The 20817-nt window shown below is 34.0% G+C and overlaps 1 protein-coding gene across 4 annotated transcripts in view; it reads right to left on the bottom strand.

Annotated features, from left to right (window-relative positions):
* STXBP4 (syntaxin binding protein 4) overlaps window positions 1-20817 on the bottom strand; it is an 81792-nt gene that overhangs the window by 50703 nt on the left and 10272 nt on the right. For all 4 annotated transcript variants that reach the window (XM_075519216.1, XM_075519215.1, XM_075519214.1 and 1 more), the window contains exons 5-17: window positions 19793-19862; window positions 18852-18926; window positions 16527-16612; window positions 15692-15821; window positions 14995-15127; window positions 12770-12876; window positions 11906-12089; window positions 10773-10851; window positions 7828-7910; window positions 7234-7330; window positions 5731-5843; window positions 4964-5050; window positions 3277-3342 (exon numbers count right to left, since the gene is read on the bottom strand). In XM_075519216.1, coding sequence (XP_075375331.1) covers window positions 3277-3342; window positions 4964-5050; window positions 5731-5843; window positions 7234-7330; window positions 7828-7910; window positions 10773-10851; window positions 11906-12089; window positions 12770-12876; window positions 14995-15127; window positions 15692-15821; window positions 16527-16612; window positions 18852-18926; window positions 19793-19862 — 1310 coding nt within the window. The remainder of the gene's footprint in view (window positions 1-3276; window positions 3343-4963; window positions 5051-5730; window positions 5844-7233; window positions 7331-7827; window positions 7911-10772; window positions 10852-11905; window positions 12090-12769; window positions 12877-14994; window positions 15128-15691; window positions 15822-16526; window positions 16613-18851; window positions 18927-19792; window positions 19863-20817) is intronic.

The raw sequence follows: 20817 nt of genomic DNA, 5'->3' as shown, positions 1-20817 counted from the left end.
AACAATGGATTCTTACATTACAATGAAATTATTATCCATGCTACAACTGAATTAGCAAAATTTTCTGACAAGCCAGAGCTGTTTGCTAGAGCAGGGAGGCACAAAGGGAAACAGTATCATCAGGTTTCCCCGTTCTACAGTTACTGAAGCTGGCACTGCAGCTACATGGTGGGTTGTCTTACTTATGCAAGACATAGGTAAGGGGCCCACACCAGTGAAGAACAGATGGAACACAGCATGCTTCAGCAACATTTTCTCTTGTCCCATTCAACTGCTTGTATGAAAGAAGACGCAACAGAAATGGAATCTGCAGCTGCTAATATTTCATCTATATAAATGCCTGATGGGACCATTTGTCCTAATCTGGTATGAAGCCACTACAACAAATAAGAAACTGCAGGCTGGAGAAGAGAAACTGAATCCTTACAGAATCAATTTCAAGGTACAGGTTTCTTTCAAAGCCAGGTTCTATTTCTTCCTTGGATAAATTCAAGTGTCAGGACAAGGTTTTATCCAAGTAATATTCCAGCCACCACAAGCACTGGAACAAAGGTATTCTTTTAAACTACATAAAAAATTGTGGTTACAATTCAATTATGTTTATTCATTAATTTTACAAAAATTGTGTGCTGAAAACATCCTTTAAAAGAGCTCTGAGTATCTTTACTATATATTAAAATAAAAAAGCTAATGAAATAAAAATAAACCCAATACTTCTTTCAGGCAGGGTGAAATAAATTAGATACTGCTTCCAAAATAGCAGCCATTCAAGTCCTAGTCTTCAAAGCTTAGAAAAAATAAGCATAGAATAGCAAATCTTAGCCCTATGAAATACCTATCCAGCAGTATGGGATACCATAAACAGTATTGTATCTTTACGACCTTTCACATTTACTATGTCTAGCTGAGGTGCTTCAGCTGGCATAAACTGCACAAAAAAAGCTCTAGTAAAGAAGGTATCATTCAGGTTGGTATGACCCAGGATTTTCAGGTAGCACAGAATACAGTCAAACTCGTCCAGGAAGATGAAAGACACCATTACAGATTTCACATTCATAGTGTTGACAAGACTTCAGGTACTCCAAAGTGCCTTTCTTGGCCAAATGTTTTGCGCCAATTTCAGCGTCCATATGATTTCAAGGAAGACCCAAAGATAGTGCTATATCACAATCGCAAAGTAAAAATATATCAATTAATATATTTTAATTGTCATAGACCAATATTAGAAAATAATTACTACCTCATTTCAAATTTAATAGTATTTCTAATCTCAAGAGTTTGTTTACACTGTTAGCTACTGATTCAAGCACTGTTTAATGAATTGGTACTAACAAAACATGTTCATTAACCAGAATATTTGTACACCTGTCCTAATTAAGCTGTAATCTCTGCAATTCACAATTAGTAGACAATAGAAATACCACAAAAGATATTCCAATATATGACTGGTAGCCTATATCCTAATTTAAAACCTTGTTTTTTCAGGAAAGCAGTGACTTAAAAAAAAAAAGTTTAAACTGTATTCAATTCAGAAGACCTTAAGCACATACTTAAGTTGGCTTGCTTGTTTACTTTTAATCAGGCCATCAGGGCTCAATAATATACTCATTAACTCATTTCACTAACCAGCTCAAGCAGGAATGCATCATCATAAGTCAAATGGCAACTTGTACTGTAAGCAGCCTGTTTTTTTTAAACTTCGTTATCACCACAAATCTCAGCGTCGACATTGGTTCTGAACTACAGAAATACATAAACCACTTGAAAATGGTGTGCACCAAGTATAAACAGAACTAAAAGCCTGCTTGTATCTCCTAAAATAGGTCACACAATGCTGTAATGACATATAATTTATTATTTCTCTTTTATTTCACTATATGGAACCTTTTCAACAGCAGTTACTTAAAATGCTTACTAGAAAATCAGAGTATTTATCCCCTGGAGGTTTGTACTGCAAAGCTGACCTTCACCATCACATGACAGTACTCGAGAGAAAAATAACAGTATGAGGGCCTCGTGTGGTAGAAAATGGGCAGTGCTGCCACTTAAAACGGACCATCTTAAACCAGCTTTGTCCAAGTCTACCTTCCCAATAAGAGCAGGTATGTGAATGGAAACACTCGATGCTGAGGACCTGATGTCCATACTGTTTGCATTTTGGGGTTTGTACTTTGTACTAGCTTTAGTCTAGACTGATAGACTGAACATCTGCTCTAGTCGAGAGCAACAGAGTGAACACCCAGTAGCGAATAGAAACATGAGGTACACTACTGGAACATACTTCCAGTTAAATTTTACCCAAAAAAAGAATCCAATTGATTCCCCTGCTGTCCCACAGTGTACAGATGGCAACAGCACAATATTAATGGAAAAAAGCTTTCAAACAGTTCTCTTATATTCAAGGAATAAAAGGCGATAACGAAGGCACTGAACAAATCTACATATACGAGCAAAAACGTAACACTAATCTTAATATAACAGTACACAGAAAGATTTTTAAACTGTATCTTGCATTTTTACATATGGCGTCTGATGGAACAGACAGCCAGGAGAAACATACAAGGAACACGTGTAGCAGTACAGGAGAGAAGAAAGGCAGCCAGCTCCTAAGAAGAAAAGAGCTGACAAGATAACATTCAGTAGAAGCAGAAAATAGAAAAGTTACTTGGTTTTGAATCCCGGCTATAAATGACATGAGACTTGCATATAATTGGAAATTTCCTTTAAGAGACACAAAAAGGCTAAATTTAATGAGAAACTCTGATTTCTTCTCTCATAGTTATAGATAGAGAGGGAGACAGAAACAAGACATTCCTCACAAAACACTTACTACCTTTTTTTCCCTGGTAAATATCAGGTAGAATTGTCAAGTGCATCTATTTTTTCATACTTAAAACTCTGGTTGACATATAAAGTAGCTAACGTTAGGACTGTAGATTAGGCACACTGTTGCGTAAGAACAGCAAAATCACTTCAAGAACCGTAAGGCCAGAAAGGCACTACTACATTATTATTCAACTTATCTGACCCAGCTTGTCTTAGGGTTCCTTCCCCAATTCAACAGCAGAGAAGTATTATTGCTCTAAAAACTTAAGGATCAATATTCTCCAATTCTAATCAAAACCTTTGCAGTAACAAAAGAACCACTTTGTGTTGAAATCAGTGTGAAAGTATAGTTTGTACAAGCATCAAGACAGACAGAAGTGCTCCCTTCTCCCTTCCACAAAAAACAGTAAAAAAAAAGAATAATTATATTTTTAAGAAACTTCAACATACTTGCTTGACTATTTGTAGCTCCTCTGTTAACTGTTTCTGTAAATTCACAGATTCAGACAATTTTTCCTGTTTTTAAAAAAAAAAGGGAAGAAATAATTAATAATTAGATCTGAAAGAGTTTTTATTCCTAAAACCCAATTTGCTTTTTCAAAACTACAGGTAGCAATACTTAACTTCTATCAATGTACTTACTGCCTTCTGTACAACTACTATGTTTCTAGGCCACAACATATATCTGTTAATAATGTTGTATAATCAGAAACACAAACATTTAAAAAGTTCTGGTGGTGATAAATAATCAACAGCTTTTATAAAACCTGTGACAAAACCAAATTTTAATCTCTAAAAGTTTGTTTTTCAGAGAGTTCATTGATACTGTTTAAGTTTCTTGAGCATCTGAGGATTATTTACTGAACATTGCTGTGATATAAGAAAAATACACATTTTAAGTCTCTTGTTACCTAGCCACCTAACAAATGAGCAGCATAAAGACATTTTTGTGGCTTTAACAGATTGCTGTACAACCCAATATTCACGTTAAGTTATTTTCATCACTGTATGTTTGACCATTCTTTCACTCACCTACTTATACCAGAAGCCTGTAGGTACACGACTTTAAGGAGGTTAAAAGTTCTAACAAAGTTTAAAAATTTTTAAAAAAGTGCTATAAAAGCATAAAGATTCTCATACTGAGTCAGACCAAGGGTATTTCTCACTCAGTATCAAGTATTGATTGTTACTGTAGATTGTTAAGGGAAGAATATAAGAAATGAGGTAATTATAGATTGATCATCGCCAGCATTCAACATCAGCAATTTAGGGACTCATGGTAAGTACTCAGTACTTCAATGTTCAATGTAAATCAGGTTCTTTCATTTCAGTACAAAGTTTTCAGAAGAAGAATCTTTGTGCACAGAACGAGCAACAGACCTTTGGGCATGCTGACCCAATGTTTTTGTAATCTATAGCAAGAAAGAATTTTTTTTTACTACGACACAATTTGTAGAATTGCCTGTATCCTAGGATCAATTTTCCAGTCCTGTCCCAGAACAAGAGTTAGGTACACTGAACACAGAACCAGAATTTTTTATCTTTTGGGCTGTCAAAAAAGAAATTCAGGAGTATAGGACCATGGTTGTAACCCAGGGTATTAAGAAACAATAAATATATTGGTTGCTTTAGGTTTTATTTATTTTGTAATGTCTGTGAAAATACATATTAATTTTCAAAACAGATTAATTTATCCTCCAGTTCTGACTTCTTTCAAAAGTATTAGCATATGTTCAGACACCGCGGTTGCTAGGATCGCACATTTCTAAATAAAATTGCTATGCAAATGAGTCACTTCTCCAAATTCACTTTTGTGAAATGTCTGCTTAGTCTCATTTGTCTGTGAATCAGATTAAAAAATGCGTTAGCATTCAATATAACAAATAAAACTCACTGCCTCCAGAAATATATTGTAAGCATACAATCTTCAAACATAATTAGGACTGTTTGCTCTGCCTTTTTATTTATTCATCAAAAATTGCATACAAAATTCAAAAGAAAAACAATAAATTACTATATAAACTCAAAAAGAAATTAGTCTCTTTTTGCTATTAGCTCTGAATATTGCTATTAGCAAAAATTTGCTATTAGCTCAGTCTATTAGCTCTGAATAAAGCAAATAAAAATTAAGTATTACCTTTAATTTACTAATTTCTTTTAAGGCTTCATTTCTTTCTTTCTTAAGTCTTTCCATGTCATCCTCCAAAGAATCACAGGTTACAAACTGTGCATATTTAAATACGTAAGATTAGAATGTATTGCTAACTGTATCTTCCATAATCTTTAACATCTCATCTTAAAAAGTCTTGTTAATAAAATGAGAGGATAATCTTAATTTTAAAATAATTTAAAGCTCTGAAAATACTAATATTGTTTAAGAAAATTCTGACCAACTTATCTTCCAAAGGAACAATTATTTTTCCTGTTAAAAAGGATTAATAAAAATATTTTTTAAAGTACCAAGAATACAACAGTAATAGCCCCTGTTTTCTTTAATATTTTAAATAATACATAATTTTATTTTAGTATTCCTATGCAGCAAATGTTCTTTCTTTAGAATAAACACCTCCAGAATAAAGTGATTTTCACAGTAGCAGTAGTTCAAATGACTGGGCCCAATAATTGTTTATCACTCACACAGGTAGTAGCAATATGTATTCCACTAAGAAATCTCAGTAAATCACTGTTGCCCATACTTATAACAAATCACAACGTAATTATGTGAATTACTTCCTGCAAAATAGGTTGCTTTAAAAGGCTTCACATAAACTAGGTTATCTTAAGGAACACCATGATATGGTGCTGTTCTAAACATCTGCCCAAGATTTGGAGTAATCATACATATAATAAGCTCTCCAATAATCTCCTCCCAACAGTTAAACACTGTACAGGCACGTATTTTACCTGTGAATCCAGTAAGCTGGCAATTTCATTGACTCCAAACGTTACAGATTTTTGGCCATTATCTGTTGCATTCAATTGCATAGAGAACAGATTCCTTGAAACTTCAACGAAATCTAAAAAACAGTTTCGATTTTATTGCTGTAGTCCACAAGTTCAGTTTAGTAGCAGTATCACTAGATACAACACAACTAGTAATATCACAGTGTATGGCTACTCTTTTATAAAAGCAGTGTCTGCCCTCCATAACCTTTCTAAAGAAAAATATGAAAATCAGACACACCTCTCTCAACAGAAACATTTGGTAAAGCTGGTAAGAATAAAAATGTTCAAAACAGGTCTTGGGGATGAAATATCCCTCAATCAAATTGTGAAGGAGAAAAGAAAACAAAAGGTGGTGTGAAGTTCACCTTCAAAGTATCTGGTTAGAGATACTCTACATTTGGCAGACTCCTGTGAAAAATTAAAAGAAATCTGCACACCTGTTATACACCTGCCCTTCCCAATGAATTGACCTTACTAGAGGAGACACAGTGCCTCTGCAGGAAAAAGGAAAAACTTCGTGTTAGCTCACAGCTCATAGCTGCCTTTGCAGGTCTTTTAATCCTGATAGAGACCTGGTAAAACTGATGTTGACCAAGTTGAAAGTTTTAAATACAAACACTACAGCATTCTCAATCAACATGCCTTCGATTACCCATTCATTTTGAATGTATAAAAATAAAAAATTCTGCTACAATATGACAGAAAAGTGGAAATACAAAGATCAATGTTTACACCACATAAAATCTGATGGAAGATCCAGTATCTTTCTTGATAAGGTATTTGAAAATCCAGTGTCTTTTTGTATGGTTAAGTACAAGAAATTATTTTTCATATACTAGTGTTTGATGCTGTTTGTCATAAACTTCAGGAAAAGTGAAATTTCCATCAGTTTTAGCATCAGAACTATCATATATCTCACAGTTTATGAGAAATATTTTTAAATTGTTAGTGTCACCTACCAAAATTGCCATAACCAACAGAAGCAACTCATTCACATCAGAATTAGGTTTAGCTAGAAGAAGAGTCATGATGGTCTCCATGCAAATGTCTTTCTATATGCAATAGTTGAAATGTTCTTGCTTCTCACAAACTAAACAAGTTAAATAACCTGTCAGTTTAGTTGCTTCATGAAGTCTCTTTAACCATCAATACTCTCCCAAGTAATTTTTGGAACAATTACAGTATCCTATTGTCAAGGCAAAAATTTAAGAATTTGTGAGCACAAAAGCAAAACTTTCTCAAGGCTGCTCTTAATTAGATAAATTTGTGATTTGCTTTCCAATTACTTAGTTTCAGAATTCCAAGCTTATTGTTATACAGTAGAATAAGGCTCTTGCCTCAAAGTATAATTTTATTTGCAGTAGCAACACAATACTGACAGAAAATATATTAATGATTCTTATCTATGATTTCTATATTCCTCCATTTCATTATTTTCCATGGTAATTAACAAATTATTACCTCCAAAAGACACTGTTCCTTTAGAATCTTTCTGAAGTTGCTGCCTTAGGGCTTGCTGCTGTTCATCTGTGGGCTGAATCCCAAGGTAACTCAATGCCTGGAAGGAGAAAACTTATTTTGGAGAAAAAAAAAAAAAGAAAGGACTAGGGATAATGACTGCAGGGACCTGGGGGAGTAATTAAAGAGCTATACTTCAAAGAGCCTTTATATCATAGTACACTCTCACTGACAACACTTTTATTCCAGGGACACTCTGTGACTTTTCCTTCTAATTGAGAGATATTCAGATATTATTTAACCTTGAATACAGATGAATGTAATAAGCAAAACCCTTTGTCCTTAATAACTGCCTTAAAAATCCTGAAGGATGTTCAGATTCCCAGAAGAGTTAATCAGTAATTAGATTAACAAAAGCAGTAATTTGCCCAATATATAAAATGAAATATTGGCCTGCAACCTGAAAGAACTATCCAAATAGAAAATTTGGTGTATAATTTATACCTTAAAGTTCGTCAACCTAGAAATTGGCTCCAGATGTTTTACATGCATCATGAAGGGGCAGAAAGGAAAACTCAAAAGATTATAAGTATTTACCCTCTCCAGCTTTTCTGCTTTGAGACGAATACTAGAGTTCCTTTTTTGCAGCTCATAATCATCATTCTGGCTGGGGGCAATAACTAAGAAGAAAAAAATTAAAATTAAACAATGATACCGTTGTAACTATTTCTTTGAAAATTTTGTTCTGAGGTTCTGGTTATCAATGGATGCCAGCTAAATACCCACTTGCCACAAATAAATGCTAATATTTAAATTGAATTTTTTTTAAAGGACATAATTGTAATAAAAATTATGAGTATCAATCACTTAAACGATTTTTTCACTTCAAAAAGTGACAAGTAGCAAATTAGCAGAAAGAAACCAGGAATAACTTTGAGCGATTCATCAAGCATATGGCTTATACTTGTGGTATTTTCTCTTCTCTCAGAGATACACAGTTACTCTGGAAACAGAAGGGGAAACACACTTGTGAATTCTGAGAAAGACCTTCAAGACACACCCTCAGCATAATCAACAGTTCCCAAAAGCATATCTAGTGACCTAGAAAACACTGTGGAAAGAGAGGGAATGACCTGTTGCCAACTAAGGGTTGTGTGGAGGTAGCTTAGACTGAATTCCAGCAGGCTCCTCAGTATTTTTTCCTAGGGAGGAACACTTTTCCGAGAACTACCATCCATTAAGCCACCATCCATCGTACCCTCCTCTCCAGTCCTTATAGTCAGAAATACAAGTTTACATAATTTTAGCTAGTTGCATTAATAACTTATGGTGCATCTATTTTATTTCCAACATATACAAATGATTAAGCTGAGGAAAGGAAAAGAAACTAGCAGTACTAAGCAGTCCGTATGCAAGATTTCAGAATAATTGCCTTCTTGTTTTGGTGTGCGTGCCTAGTTTTAACAGAACTCAAGAAATGCAGTCACAGCTTTGTCATGTGACACATTCAGACACACCTGTGGATACAACACAAGAAGCAGGAACCTTTGGAAGCCTTTGATCACAGACAGGAGGCAAAAGGAGGAGTTAACTATCAGTTTCTTTGGATTTTAGATGTGTGTAAATAGAACAAATTCATTGACTTGGTTTTTGCAGAAGAAAATGGAATACTTGTTTGCATTCATTATTTACAAATATAATGTAGATCTTAATTCATTATTTCATTAATGGACTAGAGAGGTACTGAAACCAAAACCAGCATTTGAAAACTAAAGGATCTTGCAGTTTGAGATTCTCTCTAAAGGAACAGAAGGAATCGCACAGAATTCTTTTTTTTTTTTTTTTAGTTTCACAGCATATCTGTTTCCAAGCTCAAAGTAATTTACATTCTCTTTATATGCCAAAAGCATAAACCAAAACATCTTGAAAATCTCTAACACTAACACCTCTCACATGCTATATTAAATTGTGAAGACAGTGGGCTAGAACCTCAGCTGAATTGGCACACTTCCTTTCAACTCAGAATGAAAAAGCCTTGTGTATGAGTTTGTGCAAGAATTTCTTAAAATTATGCTGATTTTTCTTACAGCATTTAAAAAAAAAAAAAAAAAAAATCTAAGAGCTACTTTAATTTTTCAAGGTTACCTTTGAAAGGTTATCCTTGAACAAGAGCAGCATGAGAGAAGTGGCAGCTTTGACTAAGTATGTCCTATTAAATGAGACTAAAATGAAACTGTGAAATGAAATGAAAAAATGAAATGACAAGAAACATTACAACTGGAGCTGCAAGTATTTCTGCTTTCCACTCTACTAGCTACTTCATTCAGATATGTTAAGAAATTGTGGCCTTCTTGGTCTCTTTAAGCAACAATGAAGCTCCTGTTTATTGCATTACATTAACCAAGAGTCTTACATTCTGATTATATTCAAAAATAGCCTTTTGTCTTGTTCCTCTGATATAGCTGCGGTGTTTTTCATGATCAATATGAAAAAACCGTGTGATCATTAAACTCCAGGTGTATTCAATACTACAACCTTTCCAGTTTCAAAAGTTCACATTCAGTCAGCTCACCCTTCAAGGAAGGAAGCTAACCGGACAGACTACAATATGGAGACTGTTCCATTTAAAATTAGGATATCTAATATGGACCCTAATAAATGCAGGTACAATTTCAATAACATCAGTGAGCAACATCTAGAATGAATCAGGTCCTGTATGTTTGTCCATCCTTTTCTCAGTATATTAGACATCAAGTTGAGAAGCACAGGTTATGCTTACTTACTACTGCCTGAAGAAAAAGAATGTAGTTCAGGTCTTCATATAGAAATACAGAACAGAATCAGTTATATTACTGTGTCAATTGAGACTCTCATGATTATGAGAGACTACTACATTTTCACTGTTTAATATAACGCATATTTGTTTCCCAAAGGAATTACAGTTGTTCCGTTCAGATTTGGTTCTGACCAAATTCTACAACCGCTATTTTTCCTTAGTGTTGTTTTCAAAATATATATTTACAGATATGATCAAAGTGACTATTGTTTTTGAATGTCATGACTCTCAAATATAAATATACATATATATTCTATTTGTTATCAATTGAAAAACTGTTAAAGAGGTCTATGTGTTATTTCTATCCTTCCAGTATGCTGCCCTGATTTAAAAAAAAAAAGTGCAAGCAGTATACATCCACAGAATTTCATCAAATCAAGAAAGCACAGTTTCTATGGCAACCTAATCTTGATCTATATGTGAATCTTCATTATCTGGTTTCTGCTGAGTCTATTATCATTACTGCTCTATAGCAAATGTTGTGATCACTTATTTTTGTTTGGTTTCAGCTGTTTGGTAAAGACAAACTAAGTTATATTTGACAGAAGCTACTAAACAATCCATTGATCTCAGTCCTTTTTTTAGTACTACAAGAATAGTGCAATATTCCTTTTTTTTAAACACTACTGAGTCTCACTATGTACTATTTTCTGTATGACAGTTATTGAAGAAGAAAAGGGTGGCAGGGAATTAAATCATCATTTACCAGTGGCAGACACATCAGTAGGACTGCTGTCTAGAGAAGTAGTTGGAGATTGCTCTCCCATCTTGACTCCAGTTTCCATCTATGAAAGAAAATCAAAAGTCATGAAATAACCATTTCTAAAGCAGATCACAAGCCAAACTAGAAATACACATTAATGTAAAAGAGAGGGAGAAGAATGAAGACCAGGGGGAGAAATAGGGCTGGATAGATCAAAACAACCCTAGGAGAAAATGGAAGGCATGGGTGGTGGTGGTAGTGAGAAGGAATGCCATCCAAAAGGACCTTATCAAAACCTTAGTTAGGTTTTGAATATCTTCACAGGTTAAGATAGCACAGCCTCTCTAGGCAAACTGTTTCAATGTTTTTATCTCTAATAGGAAAGAAAAATGGGCGAGAATTTTAAGTACAAATGTAAGAACCATTGAGAATCACCTGTTTCAACTTTGTTTGACATGGAACATTTTATTCTTCCTTGTTCAAAGACAAAACTTTATTTAGTTTTACAAACGCGATAAATTGAAAATGTTTTTTGAAAAATTGAAATAATAGAGTAGTTTTAAAATCTTCTTTCTTATGGTCAACCTTACTTCTTTACACTAATGGTAAGCTGTATGAATTAAAGCAACAATTGTTGCTTAGCTGAAATAAAGGGGGAAAAACGACATTCTTCCAGGACTCTGATTTTTAAGCAAAAATCTCATCATCATGGAGGAAACGTAAGTTGTGAGGTTGTACTGTACTCACACATATGCAGTAATCAGAGAGTACTTTATCTCTGAAATATGTAACTATATACATCCGATTCTGAAACTTTACTCCCTAGAGAAACAGTAAGGAGAACTTTTTATCTAAGAACACGGTTAATGCTTATTTTATTTGGCTTGTTTTCTTACCACAAGTCAACTAATACCCTTATTCCTCTGATCAGTGTGGTTAACTCTACTGTTACACAACATGTCTTCTGGAAAAGTCTTGATATTCCAAAGAATTAATATTGTGCAGGAAAAAGAGCCAGTCATTTTCTTACTAGAATGGAAACTGAATTAAAATAACCTTATACTGAAATTCCAATAAAATTAGGAAAAACAACCATTTGCTCACTTTATACTAAGAGGAGTAATAAGTATACTCACAGCATTTGGAGCGAATGTTGAAACAAGCTTCCCATTAGGAGATGCAGGAGGACTAAGTACTGCAGCCTGTTGCTCTCCATATGCTACAGAAGATGTTAAGAGACTGGAAGGACGTTGTAGATTCTCTGAATAACTGGGAATATTTTTTTGTCTAATAAAAGCTATCTCCCAAAAACTTTCAAACCTAAAATTAAAATTAAAAAAGTTTCAACACATTGTATACTATACTATTCATAAGATTATACGCTACTCTTGCAAAAATTACATTTTCCCAAACACTGTGATTTTATTTATTTATTTTTCTAAAAGGGTGTTCTATTCCCCATCATTCTATTCCCCAAGTTCTATTCCTCACGTTGCGCCAGGGGAGGTTTAGATCGGATATTAGGAAAAATTTCTTTTTCCTGAAAGGGTTGTCAAGCATTGGAACAGGCTGCCGAAGGAAGTGGTTGAGTCACCATCCCTGGAGGTATTTAAAAGACGTGCAGATGTGGTGCTTGGGGACATGGTTTAGTGGTGGACTTGGCAGTGCTAGGTTAATGGTTGGACTTAATGATCTTAAAGGTCTTTTCCAACCTAAATGATTCCATAATTCTATGATCATTAGTAAAGGCAAATGGAGTGGGTTTGGGTTTTGTTTTTTTTTTTTTTTCTTTTGAAAGGAATGAAAGTATCATAATTTTACAGGTCTAAAAGGTTCATCTGAGTCTTCTTTATGAAATAATATTGCAATTGAGTATTTAAAAAGAATTAATATCCCTTGCATTTCCTCTAAGTACACATGACAAGACATTTCACAATCTGATCATAAATACTGGATAATAAACCATTCTGGAGGGTTAACTGTTTGACAGCAACAGATACCTCATCTTTGTTCTGTTGATTATACTTTTTGCCTCTTCATAGGAGACACCAATCATTGACTCTTTGTTTATGGATACAAGTTGATCTCCAGGCTTCAATCGTCCATCCTAACATAACAAATAAAAACCCAAACCCACAAATGTTATATTAATTGCTAACACTACAGAAAGAACTGTATAATCACAGCACTTTAACATATTCCTCTGGATCTGTTAAGACAAGAAATATCAAGAATGGCTATCCATTTTGCCTGACAATCTTCCAGAAATAAACAGCAGATCAAACAATTATTTAATCACCATGATAGCAATCATTATAAAAGCTTCATCAGACAGAACAGATCTCAGATATTGTGTAAAGAAGAAATTGGACCCAGATGCATACTTCTGTCAAAAAAACCCAAACAAACAAACCACAGGTAGTAATTTTTCCAGCAAGGAGTACCAACCCATCTGACTACAGGAAGCTTCTTTACTAATTAATTCAGCTGTGAGCTGGATTAATTTGTATTTCAAGACCAAATTCTTGGCCATCCATGGGACTGTTCAGGCACTTACTAGCCATATTAATCTTAGTGACAAAACCAGATTAGTCTATTAGGAATTCGCCAGTCAAAACCACGATACAAATAATATTGTCAACTTTGTGCTTCTGTTGAATTCATTGCAAACTTTCTACCAACACAGGAACATATCACATTTCTGTCTCGGAGACTGTAAGACAAGACTTTAAACACGCTAGGCTAGATTTTTCACTAGGACAAAGCTTTCGTTACTCACATTTTAAAAGACACCTCAACAATTTAACTGAAAAGTCATGTAATTCACCTATGGTTACAGAGTTAGTTATGACATTTGTCTAATGTACTACACATTAAATTACACATAACATGTCTGTGTTCTTCAGCTCCTAAGAAATTAATCACAGAATCAATCTGACCATGTGAAACAAACTGTGAAGAAGATGATACATAGGAAATAAGTAAAATACCTTTTCAGGACCCATATAATTTTACGTATTTAATACCCACATACCATAATTTTAGCTGTGTTATTTCAAACCTATGATAGCACTTTACTACATTTTTTGTCACTTAGTGTTTTGGTTTTGATTAAAGAAAAAAGTTGTAGATCTTTTATTTCACTTGCATCCAGCCTATTAAAAGATATCCATTTCAACGCTGCCCTCATGTGGTAGAGATTTAAAATATCCTTGCTACTTAGGTTTCTCAAACAGGACAACAAAGATTGGGAAATTACCTTTAGTATTGCTAATATTAGAACCTACTGCAAATTAATGTCTCAGTCTCTTGATTATGTATGATAGGCTTTAAATTACATGCTTACAATGAGAAAAATGTTTTAGAAGCCACAACAAAATAGGAGAAAACAAAAGAAGAATGATCGCCATTTATCTACTGAAAGAAGTCCTGGAGAAACATTGCATTTTTTCCTTCTATCTTGGCCTTCTGGGATTAACCTTAATCTACAAAAATTCAGTCACAAATAGTTACAGACTGTTTTGGGGCAAAACTCATTGCTTGTGAAATTAACTCATACCCTCTTGCTTGACAAGAGGCAAAAAATGGTTTTCTACACATCAAAATAACCATAACTCAATACAAAAGAGGACACTTGGATAAACAGTTCTGTGTACTTGAACAAGACAGTTCTGTTATTTGTTTATTTTTGAAAACTGACAAACCCTCCTGATTTACATATTGCATTTGTCATAAATGAAAACAGTAACCAGTACTGATTCATACACTTTATTAGTCTGCACTATCAGAATATTTTTTATTCTAATTTGTCTACACAAGGCTTTCCAACTGCAAGAATCCATCTAAATTAAGTCCAAGGGAAAAATGATTTTTTGAATGTCCAAGGAAAAAAAAAAAAAAAAGAGAGATGCAATCTGTAGCTCTGTCCCATCCATGCTGATTTACCTTGCATCATGTAACCTCTTAAAGAAGTTGATTTCTTACTCTCTCATATGTAAATTGGGGAATAAGATCCTTATTTACCTCAAATGAACTCATGAATAATTTTCATTACCATGTAACCATGCTATATTGCAATGAGATAATTCTGTTTGAAGAGAAAGCAAGGAAAAACACAAATTTTGTATTTAAAATATAACTGTGTATATAAAATACTGAAGTACGGACTAAATGAAGGCAAAAATACAGGTGACTGAAGGGGGAGGGAGGGAAAAAAGGTCTTTACCTTATGACAATCACCACCAGGGATAATTTCTTGAATATATACCAAAGGCCCTTCATTTCTGTTAATTCCTCCTACAATATTCAAACCTAGGCTTGTTCCTTTGCAAACAGAGATAATCTGAAATGCACTATCCCTACAAAGAGAAAGAAAAGTACAATTACTTCACAGAGCTAGATACTCAATAAAGACTCAAGTGATATAGTATCTTCATCTTACTGGTTTCACAAATATGTATTACAGCAACAAATAGAAATAGCAGACATTTAATCTCAATGTTCAAATATTACACTGCCTACTTACTACAAAATCAGCAACTTCAGGTGTTACTTCTTGCAATTACAAAAAGAATTGATATATTATTTTACAAGGCTAAAAGCTCCTCTCTACTATATATATCCAAGGTTTATGGGAGTACCTAGGTACACACAAACCAGAAGCATTAATTAATTAGGAGACACTAAGATCAAAAGTCAACCTGATTAATCTACTTCTACCATGTAAGCAATAAATAAATGAGAAAACTAACTTATTAAAACTGAATGTTTGCAATATCAATGGTATTATAAGTTACAGGATTTAAGAGGGAGAAAAAAAAAAAAAGAAAAAAAGTTGAACACTTAGTACTCAACACAAAATTCTCCTGACCAGCCAAATACAGCATTTTCTACAGCTCACACAAGAGAGTTTTGGAAATTACTTCGCAAGCTTCGGGGATGGTGATGGGACAGAATTATTTCTGCTGATGGTGGTGATATTATCCTTTGGATGCAACTGAGGACTCTGTGACCTTGAGGATGACCCAGAAGAAGAGCTGTCTATAGATTTTGCTTAAAGAAAAGAAATAATGAAAAAAAGAAGTAGAACACACAATTGGGAAAAAGCACAAAATTTCAACTCATGTAAGTAAGTTCAGTAGGACTATTTTCATGTTAGAAAACAGACAAACTATAAGCAATCAGACAACCAAAAGAAAGCTTAAGTCTACACAGCTAAGAATTGCGAGCCGCCCAGGGTTCCAGGAATAATTCTTTAAAACATAGCAAGCAATGATTTTTTTTTCAAACTGGGTGCAAAAAAAAAAAAAACCCAAAAAAAACTCAACTGACTTTCCAAAAGAATAATCACTTATGCTATATAAAGGCATCCTAATTAGGCAACAGTTCCACAAGGACTAAAATTTATGGTATTCTAGCTCAAATTTTTATTAGTACTTTGAAATCTTATGGTACATTTAATCTACAAATATCAAATACTTTTCACATTATTCATTAATTAAAATTGTTGAAAGTAGGTGGTAGTATATTTATTTTGAGAGCTGGGGAAACTGGCACACAAACCCCTCAAGTTAGATGTTTAGACTACAAACTAAATGTTAAAGTCTAACTAAACATGTGTGTTTTGCCTGACTTCCAGTCACTTCATCCAGTATACCCTCCCCCCAAATGAAAAGAGTTTTAAATGCAATCTTCTACTCCACCGAAGTATGACTACTGTCCTACAGGATTATCTCAGGCTAGGAAGCAATCTCTCACCAGCTAATAGTTGTGTTGGAGAACTTCTTGCAGAGCTGGTATCACTGTGAGAGCCATACTTATCCATCAGGTCAAGAAATTCTTTCCTGTGGCAATAAAAAGATCCTCTCCATCAGGATTTGGCAGTAGTTTAAATGCACCCTTTGAAACCTGCTACTGTTTCTACTGAATGGTTACCCTTCCTCAGAGAAGGAAGCTCAACCTCAACTGAAAGAGGAAAGCCCTGTCAAAAGTTCGGAAGAGGCAAGAAAAAGATAATGTAATACAGAAGGATAAGGATACAATAGCAATAGACTATGAATGAAATGGACTATTGGTAGAAAAGCTTAATTACCACCTCTCTTTATCCCAGATTTCAAAACTTTAAAGATTTGTAATTCAAGTCAGCTACAGGTAATAAGACAGTGGTATTACTTAGGTTCAGAACAAGTTACTTATATTAGAAGGAACCAGAAAATATACCTATAGCATACTCATATTTTTAAGGAATGCTTTTAGTTCAACTATACTGAACAAGAACCCAGAAGAGACTGGCAAACAAAGCTGTGGCACCTCAGAAAAGAGGATAGAATAAATATTTACTAATTATTCAAGAATGAGTAAAACAGATGCAAATTCTTAACTTCTGTTTAGTTTTCTCAGAAATTTGCGGTCTATTTCATCTGAGGTAGCTATCATTATATGTAAAATATTGTATGTGCTTGGGCTTTGCTTATCTCTTTCATTGTGAAATCTTTTTTAAAAAGCCCCAACAGATGAAAAAGAGGGCAACTCTTCGTCAGGCGCACTGTTGAAAAAAATAATAATAAAAAATAAAAGAAGCAGCTCTTTTGCAGAAACCAATCATATTGTAACAAACTGGCAAAAAAGCAGCAAAGGTACATCCTGTATTACATGCATTAAAGAGAAAACAAAAACTCTTGATTAATCTAATACTGAATGCAGCCTAATTTAAAAAAAATGTTTATAATCTGAGCTATGATTACCTCAGTGATAAAAGATTAAAAAAATATAAATAATCTAGAATGATGTAAGCCAGAAACATCAGCAAATTAATATTATAGAATTAGAAAGAGAACATAAATTAACTGATTGCAGGGAACGTAATTCCCAAGTAATTTCAGTGACTGCAGAGGATTGTTGAAATCTGCTGGTTGCACTATTTTTTTTTAATGACAAAATTTATTGAAGTAATGCCAGACCCAGGGAACACACATAAACGCAGTTCAGTGTAAATCAAATAATCTTTTAGCACAGGAATCTGCAGTCACAAGAAATTAATTCACAGGTGTCTGAGTGAGGGACTGTATGTAGTGGCAAATTCTGCATTGGGCATACCACCAGAACAGTAAAAGGACTGATGGATTTTAATTATTCAAGGAGTTTAGAGGAACTAGGTCAGCATGCTTTAGATAAAAGCAGATTAAGAGTGGACCTCACATATATCTAGGCAGTCTGAAAAAAGGAGAGATCAGAGGCTACAGAGCGATGTAAATGTCTGTCAAATGCAAAAAATAAAGGAGCAGAAAGAGGAAGCTTAAATCGGACAAAAGGCTAAAGGAATTTAGAGAAAATTCCTTTATGGAGAGATTACTCTGTAAGTGGAGCATCCCAGGAAAGGCAAATAACAGCAGATACTCTTTCAATGATTATTAAAATATAGTTGTGTAACAGCTGTTTCCTCCACAGATTTAAGTCAAAAGGGGATACAGACCTGGATCCTAGCATTTCCGATGATTCTCTGCCAATATTGGTTTATATGCTTAACTTTAAACAGCAAGGTTAAAGCAATATTTAACATAAATGTCCTTATAATGGATGTATTTTGGACTACCTGCTGCAGTGAACAGTTTAACCTACTTATCCAAACTAATTCAAAGCTCATTAAAGATTGAAAAGCAAACTTCTGAGGGTAAACAATAACTAAATCTGCCTTTTTTCAGAAGGCAAGACCAGCTTAAATAATACAGTTCTGTGGTACTGTAGATCTAACGTATTCCTCATTTTTTTATTATTTTAAAATGTGAGAAGTATTTAAAAAAATTATCACAGCAATTAATTTTTAATGGTATTAGAGGGTAACATAACATTTCAATCCTCTTCATTAAACTGAAATTGGCCTGAGCTTGTTACTTTAATTGATGCAAATGGTCTCAGAATGAATTGGTATCAAATACTACACAGAAAGATGTGACATGTGGTGCAATTTTGTGATTAAAACTAATCTGAAAGAAAAATATATGCAAGCTTGCCCACCCAACCTTAGATATAGCACTGGCTTTTTATTAGTCTTGAGCTTAAAACAATGTTTTATGTTTCTCTTACTTTGCTTCTTCATCTCTAGCAACTAGCAGAGACATATGATTAGATGCTGATGCTGTTCGCAAGATGTCAACAGCCCTAGAAGGGGGGGAAACAACAACCAAATAAATATACCAGGGTGCTGTCAAGAAGTACACGGTGACTAATGCTAAAAGAGCAGGAAAATGGACAAATTCTTAAAGTAGTTAATAATTTTAACTGCCAGATACAGAGAAAAAAGCTTGCCAGCAGCATAACCCAAATTAAGCACTGGAGAACTGAGCAAAAGACAGATCTGGTGAGTCTGTCTCTGGTGACAGGAATAAACTGGGATTGTCCTCTCTTTCCCTTCCCTTTTGTCCCCATCTCTCCTTGGTCCATGCTACTGCCTTCCTGGACCTCCTTCAGGATTATGAGCCTACACCAGAGAAAAACTACTGCTCAGGCATGCTTCATTGCTCAGGATTTCCCTCAGCAATATATACTATAATTTTTCTTTGAATTTTTAATCCATGTCTCCAACACTAAGCTGCATTGATCTCCGGTGATCCAGCTACAGAAACCATTCAATGTATTTTACAGATTTTTCTAAACAATTTCTCCTTCACTGTCACATTACAATGATACTTGTTAGCTACATCATTTACATTCACCAGTATAGAACCAACAGATAGTTATAAAAATATTTTAACAGCTCAATATGTTTTAATGCTATTTTCACATACATTCTATAATCTACATCGTTAAGAAACTAGCTTATTCTGTCATTATAAAAGCATATAAAGTCCTGTCACTTTTCCATGATAGTTTTGCTGAATTAGATTAATAGGATAAATTAATTGCCAGTTGAACTCCAAGGACCTCAGTGGAGTTGTGCTCTTTGTATCAGTGGTGGATAATGTCAAAAAAATCCGCATATAATATTCCAAGCTCTAACAAACATTTAGTAATCAGTACAAACATACCTTTCATTGGTTACTCCAATTAAATTTTCTCCATTGACATCCAAAATTAGGTCACCAGTGAGCAAACGGCCTTGTAATGAAATCAACAGTAATGCACAAATCAACAGGAAAATGGCGAACGTATTATATCACGGTAATAAAACAGGGCCTTTTCTTTCAATTTTATGTGATCTAATGCAATAAACAACCTTATGACTTTTAGCAGGTTAGGTTTTGATCCTAATTAAGCTAGGTTATTGTGGCAAGACTAGTAACTATCAATCAGTCTTATTAACCACAGAATAGCCACTGAAACAAGTGTTATTTAGCTATTTGTATTATTTACACATAGCACTAATATTTGTGGGACTGGGATTTATATTTCACAGTTGTGGAATCCACTTTCAGCTGAATTTTGCTCTTAACATACATGCAAGTTACTACATATAGATACATTAAGGTTTTATACTTTATTAAAGACATCTAAAAGATTTTTTAGAACCAATTCTATTTTTAACCTTCTGCAAATCTCAAGTTTAGGAACTATCACTTCTGAAGTAGATTTAGACTATTTTAAATGATCATTATGCACAAGACCAGATGGAATCTCAAAAAACCCCATATACAGACCTAGGACAGAAGTATATTCTGCAACTTTATTATTGCAAACTCTACTCTCTGTATAATTTCTTTTTCCCACACTGAACATCTTGACCATCATTTAAAAAAAAAAAAAAATATCAGAACTCATTAAAAATACTAGTTCTATAAAGGAAACACCACTCTTACCCCTTATGAATTAAAAGAGGTTCAGCATCTCAACACTTATTTAGCAGTGCTGAAAGATTGCCAATTGCTTTCACACCAGCCATATCTAGATTTGAACACATTTTCAAGAACTGAGAGTATTAAAATCTTTTCCCATGAAGGGTCCAAGTTTCATTTCTCTATCTTAAAGTAAGCCACAACATCATTAATCCTGACTAAACCATGCTATTTTAAATATCCTTATGCACAAAGTAAAATAAAGACAACTTGTCAGCTCT

This window comes from Mycteria americana, chromosome 16, assembly GCF_035582795.1.
Source record: "Mycteria americana isolate JAX WOST 10 ecotype Jacksonville Zoo and Gardens chromosome 16, USCA_MyAme_1.0, whole genome shotgun sequence".
In the NCBI taxonomy this organism is placed as follows: Eukaryota; Metazoa; Chordata; class Aves; order Ciconiiformes; family Ciconiidae; genus Mycteria; species Mycteria americana.
This window is presented reverse-complemented; position numbering and strand designations above follow the sequence as displayed.